The sequence below is a fragment of the Phycodurus eques genome, chromosome 23 (assembly GCF_024500275.1).
Source record: "Phycodurus eques isolate BA_2022a chromosome 23, UOR_Pequ_1.1, whole genome shotgun sequence".
NCBI classification, from domain to species: Eukaryota; Metazoa; Chordata; class Actinopteri; order Syngnathiformes; family Syngnathidae; genus Phycodurus; species Phycodurus eques.
The window spans coordinates 3,405,001-3,414,909 of record NC_084547.1 but is presented as its reverse complement, the minus strand read 5'-3'; the positions used below and the strand labels follow the sequence as shown (position 1 = coordinate 3,414,909).

The 9,909-nt window shown below is 46.5% G+C and overlaps 1 protein-coding gene across 4 annotated transcripts in view; it reads left to right on the top strand.

Moving 5' to 3' along the window:
- Positions 1 to 3,005: 3,005 nt before the first annotated feature.
- zgc:194930 (uncharacterized protein LOC557813 homolog) overlaps positions 3,006 to 9,909 on the top strand; it is a 7,001-nt gene continuing 97 nt past the window's right edge. The window contains exons 1-3 of one of the 4 annotated variants that reach the window (XM_061669132.1): positions 3,006 to 3,053; positions 5,981 to 6,033; positions 7,155 to 9,909. The exon at positions 7,155 to 9,909 is cut by the window's right edge and continues 97 nt beyond it. In XM_061669132.1, the coding sequence (XP_061525116.1) occupies positions 6,002 to 6,033; positions 7,155 to 7,917 (795 nt within the window). In that variant the 5' untranslated portion in view covers positions 3,006 to 3,053; positions 5,981 to 6,001 and the 3' untranslated portion in view covers positions 7,918 to 9,909. Of the gene's footprint in view, positions 3,054 to 4,320; positions 4,401 to 5,980 lie in introns of those variants that run through there. The other 3 variants (XM_061669135.1, XM_061669133.1, XM_061669131.1) reach the window with 3 other exon arrangements.

Here is a 9,909-nt window from a genome sequence, read left to right as displayed (position 1 = left end):
GCCTCCATATGATCGCAATATCTGGATCTTTCATTTTCACACACACACACACACACACACACACACACACACACACACACACACACACTTCGTAGTGTATTACACAGCTGTAAAAGCATCCGATCGGCCAGTTGTAATTGCTCGTCTCCGCTTGACGACAAATGCTGGACAAGCGTGGTGAATACTTTGCCAGTGCTGGTTGACATTGTCATTGGAATTAGGCGATGTGTGTGGTTTGCACCTGTGCGGGGGAGACACACACAAACACACACAGACCCACACTTGTCAACAAAACCCAGAATGATTGGCCAATGAAACGCCGAGGGGCTTTGAGCTGCTGTTTTAATTTCCCTGCGGTGTCACTCTAAACCAATCTGTGTGCGTGTGTGTGTGTGTGTGTGTCTTGTCTCCACGGCAACATCAGGGCCACAGGCTTGGCCACACCCTTCGTCCTCATGATGGTGAGCACACGTCTGTAGGGACTGCCTGCCGTCCTCACGACGAGGGCTCCACACACACACACACACACACACACATTTTCCCTTACAGCATCACACAGGTGTGTAATTACCACGCTTGTTTGCCCAGCGCCTGGTCTCCACAGGTCACACTTTGTTTCCTACGCTGGGTACAGTTCAAAAACGCCTCTTTATTTACTCGGCCCGAAAATAGCTTTGTCATTGTCAGGGGTATTTACTCTGCGAGCGAGGACCCTCCTTATGTCATCTCAGGTTTTTCCATCTGCACAGAGTATTTGTAGCAACGGGGAAGCCTCTGACTCACCTGGTTTCTCTCCCTCTTGCAGCCATCGATAAGCACTTTAACCTTAGCCGCCGTCATGCGAGTGTGATGCTGACTGGAAAAAATATTTTGACCAAAACTGCATTGAGAAAATCTGTATAATTTCGTCCACTGGGGGGGAAAAAAACGCCTACAGTCATTTCAACGCTCATTTTAAGCATTGCCTCAACACCAAACAATAGCACCCACATAATCCATACAAAAGGAAACTGACAGCTTTCCCCTTCACTAAAAGTAAGAGCTGCAGCTCATACGCAATACACTACAAAGTCTCTAATTTGCACAATTTCACTGGACGTTTGTGAGGCAAGGAACAAGGTGATTTAAGAAAAGACAGCAAAATTATAGACGACAGCACACACCGATAGAACTGTTTAAGTTCCAACAATTTATGCATGGAAAAAAAAGGTCGCTAGTGCATGCACATTTCTGGAAATAAACTCATGAAACATTATTTCTTTTTTTAAACAGTCATTTTGAAAATAAGTTAAATCTTACCACTGTCGAGAATGTGTGTAATTTCTCTTGTACAGTATTTGGCTTGCCAGCTTCATTGCCCAAATTAACCTGTTTGCTCGTTACACCTACAAAATAAGCAACATAAAACTCACTGCACTGCTTAGCACGCAGTTTATTTAGCTAAAATAATTAGCGGGGTAATTTTTAAAGTTGGAATTTTAAAAAAATAACTCTCCGATTCCTTGTCATAACTTCGAAACGGTCACAAATTCCGTTCGAGTTGTGTGTTGACTTCAATTTAGCCCGCTGTCTTCCGGCAATATTGTAGGGCCACGCTGATTGGCTGCCAGAGATGCACCGTCTTAAAGGTACAGTACACAAATATTCAAATCAACAATTGCTTAGCGATTTACATGAATTAGGCGTGGCCCTCATTGGCTTAAGTAACTGTTTAGGTGATATTTATATGTATTGAATGATTGAGTTGTCTGTAATCACATTGGACTGCAGTGAGTAAAGTTGAAAGGTCAAAGGGCTCACTCAACTTTTAACACTCGCGACGCTGTTTTTCTATTTACAGCTCTGCTCTCTCTGCCAGTGATCATCTCAGTCCAAAAATGCACAGGCTCATTTCACCTCAGTGGAGCAGATGTTGCATGTTGATGCAAAACTCCAATTTGGGCTGACATTTCCGTCAAAGACGCCAACGCGTGAATTTTGACACCTTTCAAGGAGACGGCGACTGAACAAATTAGAAACGGGCGATAAGATCTTTGTTCCATTCGAGGACAAACTCGAGTGCATCTGCAAACATTGGAAACCGGTTTTTCAGTCCCGTACCTGCAGGCATGTCATTGGTCAATCAAGTCACATTGAGGCTGATAGAGGCACTCACTTTTCTTTATCGTCACAAAATCATTGATCTTGTAATCTAGACCTTACATACATGAACCATACACTTGTAAAACTTCAGTACATGCGACACTCTCTTGTACTTGATATTACTGTAGCTTCATGGTTATTGGATCAAATTGGCTCGAAATAAGGCATGGACAGAAAATATTTAGCATTTTTTCAGTTATCATCATCAGCTAATTTATTTATTTATTTATTTTTTTAGTCAGTTCACAACATGAGCAAAGCTGTGGGGAACACTTTTTTTATTTTCGTTGTGCCAAGTTATCAACAATGGGTCATTAATATAATTGACAGTAAAAAAATATATATTTTGAATTTTTTTTCATGAGCACCAATCAGTACGTTTACTTTAATAAGTCATTTAAAAAAATGATTTCTTACCTTTAGAGACAAAGTTCTTACTGTCAAGCTAGATTTTGGTGGTGAGGCTCAAACCGGAAGTTTTATTTTGTTAACTACACTAAGTTTTGTGTGTGTGTTTTTTGTAACTTTATCATTAAATTTAGGATTTATAATTATTGTAAATTTAGAGTTTTGAAAATGTGATTTAAAAAAAAAAAAAATTAGGGTGTTTCCTGGGCATTTCGGTTTTATTCTGTTAACAGGAAACGCGCGTGCATGACTCACCTCTAACTTGATTGTGGTCCACTCGAATCGTGCGTCTTTGGGCTTCAAGCTTCATCCGCACTCCGGACTGGAGAAAAATGGGACCGAGGACTCTCCGGGGTGGGGGCGACCCAAACAAGTTCATCCGAGGGACGGGGGTCGCTTCCTTCCAAACAAGTTGAACGTTGTTTTTTTTTTTTTGTTGGTTTTTTTGGGTTTTTTTTTGAGATACCTAGTGCAAAGTGCCACACCTTCTCGTAGCGCCACAGGTAGGTCAACAGCTACACTTCTGTCCTCTTTTAAGATGAAAATATTCTTCCAACGTGTTCATTATCATTCAAGGTTGATCAGAGGTGAGCGCTTGTTTGTCATAGCCGTCTTAATGTATGGCAAAAGCTTGCTGCCAGTGCATTACATGAACATGATTTTAACTTTTTTAACACTCCCCCCCCCCCACCAGTTCTTATGATACAAACTAGCGGAATGAAACATTCTGAATTCTTGAAGAAGAAAAAAAAAAATATGTATGCTAGTATTTGAGATGCTGGGGTAACGCCCGCAAAGTTACAGTATGTTTGTATTTCATTCAAATGCTTACTAATACTAAGAACATTTATATTTAGTGATGGGAGGGGGGGGTTATTACATCAAGACTCGCCCAATGAAGGTGAGGTTAATGAGTGAAGGGAATTTATTATTAATGGGGGTGGGTCGTTCGAGTGCCGTATGCGGCCTTGAGCTATGTTTGCACACGTACCGCATGTCAAGATTCCACTCTGCGTGGACCGGGTGGGATTGTGGCGCTCATTTCCTCGTCCGCGCTCGATCGCGGTCGACTCCGCCCCACGCCGGAGACGATTTGACCCAACGAGCCGCAGAGACTCCACGCAAATATTATTTGCTCATGGCGGCCGGACGAGCCGCAGCGGGGATGCGTCACATGACGACTGAGCGACTGACAGCGTGGGATCATTTTGAAACAAAATATACATTTGGAAGCACGACTGTGGAAAAACACCATTACGACATCAGATAGCTTGACTGTCGGTAGTGGTGGTTATCTAGCTTTCAGGAATCGAAACAAGGAATCGAAAAACATGATAAATGAGCTTCCCATGACTGAACAGACACCTGAACATTCTACTCAAGTCGTGTATTTGTACGCACCAGTGGGAATTAACACCGTAAGTCAAAATGCGGGTTTGCTGTCGTCATGAGTGTTGTTAGATCATGTGTACTTTTTCAAAGTACATTCAGAGCTCGGGGGCGTGGGGGTCAAGGTCTGTGAGAGAAAACACAGCGGCGGGTCTGTTTGCAAAGCGAGTCACCGTCGATAAGTGCGGGCCGCGAGCTAATTGAGCGGTTTCGTCATGCCGCAGCCTGAGGCCTTTTTTTTTCGGGAAAGGATGTTCGCAGTCAGCACATGGCGGTAACGTGATTTGAGAACAGAGCGTGCTCCAGACGGTCTATCTTAAGGTTGTGACATGTGACCCAGTGCTGCTTCACTGCTCAAAACGCTGCAGAAAATGGCGTGGACGATACGTTCCGGCCCACCCGCAATCGGGGGAAAAATGAGTCTACGAGAGTTGCTTCACCGTTTGTGATCGATTCTAATGGTTAGCCCGTCAATGACGTTTTCGAATGCGTTCGTATTAAGCAAGCGGGGGGGGGGGGGGGCTGGGGCATTCTTTAGGCAAAGTTGTTTGGTTGTTTGAAATACACAATGGATATCGTTTTACCCCTCCAAAAACACATTTGAATTTGAAACACATAATAAGCATTCCAGACCATGTCATTTCATCTAACAAAAGTCCACTAGCTTAATGCTAACAAGTCGTGTGAAATGCCATAGACGCGCATCGTTGTTCGGGCGCTGTCAATCGAGCAACTTTAAGCTGCAGTATCGACATTGGCAGTTGGATAATAAAAGCTCCGAAGCTGATAAGAGGCCCAAAAAGCCGGAGCCTGATCAAAGTCTGCACTTTTCCTTCAACTTATGGCTCGCAATTGTAACAACATGGACTGATTATTTGTGAGAGGGGGGTGGGCGGGAGCCGCCACAGCGAGTGCGATGGAGGTCAGACCAGTTTGTCCGCTTTTCCATCTCCCCCAGGCTCGGAAAAGACATTTACGACGACTACATTCCACTTGGCCGCTGACTACAATCTTGTATGTTATTATGTCATCAGAATTATACCAATATTCGCTTTCAAAAACAGGATATCAAACCTGCTCGGCAGGATTTTTCTGAGAAGGAGACCTGCATTTAGTTTTCTCAAAATCGTGCCTTCACATCAAACAAGCCGTCATATATTTCTTGACATATGAATCACGGTACCGATTCGACAGGTTTCACCCGGGATCGGAAACGAGCCCTCACTCGACGCAACAATTTCACCTCTTCCCCCGCAGATGAGATGTTTCAATTTCCTGTGAGGGGAATCCACACTCCTGAAATATGGCTGCCTTTCAGTAATCATCCCAACATCCTCCCCCATCATAAAAAAAAAAAATAATAATAATAATAATAATCGAGGACAATATCTGACGGATACAATGGAGCAGGGAACAAGAGGGAAATTAAAATAAAAGCACCCGTTCTGATGCAAAACAATCGCCTCGATGAGTGCGCCTTGTGATCTGTGCAAACTGCTGCATGGTCCGTTCAAATGCTGTGGGCAACGAGGTGGAGGGATATACTGTACAGTGTGGGGCTGAACAATATTTTGATAAGCATCATCATCGCCACGTCCACGTGCGCGACAGTCACGTCGCAGGGTCCTGCAATAGTAATAAGTGACCACCAGAGGGACCTGGTTAAACATGCTTGTAAGACTAGCACTTACGTGATGGTAAATGAAAATGTTAGGAATGTGCGAATGACTATACCGTACAACTGGGCATGAAAAAAGTGTCCTTTTTCAATGTCTTTTTTTTTTCTTCCTAATATTGTGATTAGTCTGCGTGTGAGCACGTGGGCGTGAGTTGTGGCCGACAGTCTTCTCATTTTGTATTTGTGCGTTTGACTGCATATCAGCGTCGCAACCACCAATTAATGTTGTATGTCGTTGCGAAAAAAAAAGCAAATGAAACATGAAAATAACTGGGATTTGAGTGTGGAAATGCTTTTTTTTAATTATTATTATTATTATTATTTCATTCCGCTGATTTTAATGAGTTTTTTTCCCCTCCGCAGCCGCAACTGTCTGCTGGCCAAATGGGGTGTCAATGCTGCCGGATGATGAAAAGGTGAGAAGACTTTTGGTGCCGGCAGGTGTCTATTCGCGACGGGAGCGCTCGGAGATCGCTTTGAATTGAACCCGAGATGTTGCGCGTCAACAAGGTCACCCTGATCCGGCAGATAATTTCATCATCGTTCATCATTTCAATGAGCGAGGCTCTCATAACGATACGCAGGTAAGGCAGAACGAAGACCGAGGCCCTGAGGCATCAAGGCAGCGTGGGCAGAGAAAAGGAAAATTAACAGTCAGACGTGGCAAAGGTGACATGCAAATGAGGGGCTGAAGAAGAAATTGTCTCTCTTCACGTCTGAGTGTAAGCATGGCCCTGAGTCAGCGATTACAAGGGGTGCATACATATTTGAATGTACTGACTTTCAGAAGTCACGGAACGTGACAACCAAATAGAAATGCGTTTGTTCAATGTACGTCAAGGGATTTGGTGGGGGGGAATAAAAATGCTTGTAACGTGTAAATTCTATTTAGCAAGAGTTTGCTTCAGTGGACCCCCAAAAAATATGTGGCAGACCTCGAGTTTGAAACGGGATTTTGATTGGAAACTCACGAACGTGCACAATTTGTGTCTACCTTTTGTTCCAAAAAGTCCTTGAGCTGCCACCTCTTTTTTTTTTTTTTTCTTCTTCTTCTTCTTCTTCTTCACTTGGCAGGAGAGGAGATGGAAACAATTTTCTCAGCTTTGCGGGGAGCTTTGTGAAGAAAAGCTTTCAGGGTGAGCGAGGGAGATCCGCACAGGAGAGTAAACCTCCCCGTTTGTGAAGACTTGTTGTGTCTGCTCGCCAGGAGGGAGGAAAGAAGCCCTAGTTGAAATAATAAGAAGGTTGCTGAAAATCTTTTTAAAAAGAGGAACTAGATTAGCGTGAGTATTAGTGTGAAAAAGACACCTGGAGAGGTGCAAGATGGACGAGCACTGCCGGGGAAGCGAGGCTTGCGGGCTGGAGAAAACAAACATGAGGAGAAGGAGACGGGTGTGAAAAACACGCCGGTAACAGGAGAAGTCCGACAGTGAGAGCGAGACGGCCCGCCACTGCTCAAATTGTAAAACGCTTCTTTCGTCAACAGGAAGCGCAGCCGTTGAATCTCAAGTCAAAGTTCTTTTCTCGTCTTCCACAGTTACATCGCCGACCCCTCTGCGGCGGTGGACGCGAGGATGGCGGACTCCCTCTACCGGACGCACGACCTCGCAGGCGGGGCCCTCGGGGGCCGCTCGCTCAGGGCCCACCGCTCGCAGAAGGAGGGCTTCCGCAACCTGGCCTACAGCATCTCCAGCGACAGCAACCTCAGACTGGAGGTGGACAACAATCACGTCAACCACAGGCTGCACGCCGTGCCTCCGCCCAGCGGCCAGCCGCACCCGCGGCCCGGCGCGCCCTCGGCAGAGGGCGGACTCTATATCATCCAGCCCGACGCTCTGGGGCCGCAATGGGTGATGCAGGACAAGCGTCACAGTCAGCTGCCGGTGTACCCCGCCGTTCAGGCCTCCGACAACCAGAGGGTCTTCGGCGGGCCCAGACCCTGGCACAGCCCCGTCGCCCGGCGCGTGACCGCCGACGGGAGCCTTTCGGCGGATGAGGCGGACGAAGGCGTAGGGGGGACACCCGAGTACCCGTGCGACACCGGGGACGAGGAGAGCGTCTTGTCGGCGGACGTCCAGACCAGCACCGCCAGCCTGTGGTCGGCCGACACCAGAGACGAGCGGAGAACCAAGGCGCCGGACGTGTCCACGGTAGAGAGCGGTATCTGTGTGACAAAGAGCGAGGACGAGGAGGAAGAGCCGCGGGAACGGGCGGACGAGGCGGGCAGCGTGACAGACTCCATGGTGGCCGAGGCCCTCGCTGCCCTGGAGGCCGCCACGGCCGGAGAGGAGGAGGACTGACTGACTCGCGTCGTGGAGGCAAAGCGTTTACAAGGTGGACCGAAGGTTTGAAGGTGAACGGACTGCTTGAAGTGCGTTGACACTCCACAGTCTTCAGAGAATAATGTGAAACCGAAGCACGGAGCCAACGTTTCCTCATCTTATCTTTCAGAATTTCTTCATTTACCCTCATCTCGCTATCTATTTTTATTTATATACATGTGAGAGGAAGAGCACATTCGTGATATCAACAAATCTCCTCTTTTTAACCAATGTTCCCTTCCGGCTTGTGATATCAGCTCATGCTCGATGATGAGCCGATTGAGGCCTGAAAATAATCAACAGCAGTTGAAGTTGGCGGCCCCAAGCAGGTGCTTAGTTCGCTAATGAACCAAAACCTACTGCCAAATGAAGAGGCTGCTACATTGTGAGCGCTCTACAACGTAACGAACTGTGTCCAACGGATCTTTGCCACTTGTTTTTTTTTTTTTTTTTAAATGCTTGTTGACTCCCTCCAGCTTTACCGTGGACTGGAAACTCGCGGCGGAGGCCGCTAATGAGATCCCTCGGGCTATCGCGCCGCCACTTCTGTCACATCTGAGCTGCACGTGTTTAAGGAGAAACGCAACCGTTGGGTTGGAATCTTAAAATGGGGTTCTGCTAATTGATTACGCTCAGTATCCATCAGTGACATTCCAGTGAGATTTCGTCGAGAGTCTTAAGGAAAGATCTTGAGACCTGTCAGAATTTGTGACCCCATGGGTGATGTTGCCTGTGGCGTGAGTCCGACAGCAAAACGGAATACGTACAGAGAATACTTACATTAACAGAGTAAAATTAGGTTTCATCTGAATTTGTGACACCAGGGGGCGATATTGTTTGAGTTGTTATTAATCACTGTCAGCCTTCCCAGTTAAAATGGCTATTTGACTTCTAAAGCCGTCAATGGCAGCGAATGTGTTTAAACGGGAGTTAGCAGTGTTAAAACTGCGAGCAGGATTTGAACGTAGCTTCACATCAATACGAAGCTAGCATTAGCACTGAAAACAAGCCATCGTTAGCCGCAGCTAGTACGCCGCAAGGACAACTTTTTCATTATGGGGTTTTACGATAACACTGTAATCAGTTCGAAGTTATATTTTTGGGGAATTCACAAACAAGGAGAAATGTTGCTAATTCCGCATCACTTGCCGGAGATTCCTTCACTCTGCTTCTGTTTGCTAGCCCAGTTGTTAGCAAACGAGGGATGGGCACCCCACCCCCCCATTATCGGCAGGTGGACGGCACAGATTCAGGAATGAGGGTGACCACCACAGACAGTGGCAGATAAAGAGTACTTGTGTGCAGCATTTAACTAGGTCCCCTAGGCACATGCACGTATGGTCCCCGAGGTGTGTACGTCTGCCTAACGTGTTTGTTTTTCTCAAGGCTTTGTTGCCTTTAACGATGTCACCCTTAATTGTAGCGCGCACACATTTCCGTGTCTCCGAGGACGAGAGGGGGGAAAACACGGCGGCGAAAATAATAAATAAGCCTCCCTCATTGTCCGACACTCCCGACGGTTAAACATTACATCCATTTTAGTGGAAATTGCATTGAGCCGTGTTGCTCGAGCCACGGCCGTTAAACATTGACCATGCTTCCCCTCTCTTGTGTTTTCCACCCTGTCACCATGGTGGCCTGAATAATTGAACACGTGAGAGAGAATTACTGCTTATGAATGTGCATTGGCCACAAGGAGGTTTGAATTATAATGTAGATGAAACTTTAGTCATGATCCCCACTCAAGTAAACACTCTTACGTTGCGCAACACGAGTCAATATTTGCAGTGAGTAGCGGCTGCTCGTCGCCCGCCCTGCTGCGACCTTGTGTGTTTGGGAAAGGCAGCTCTGCTTAAAGCTCACAGCCACGGGCGGGCGGGGTGACGTAGCCTCGTGTGTTATGCAGGTCTGGTCCAACCACCGCCACCATCAACGCGGTCCTCAGAAAGCCGTTCAGTTGCGCCTTTCAAA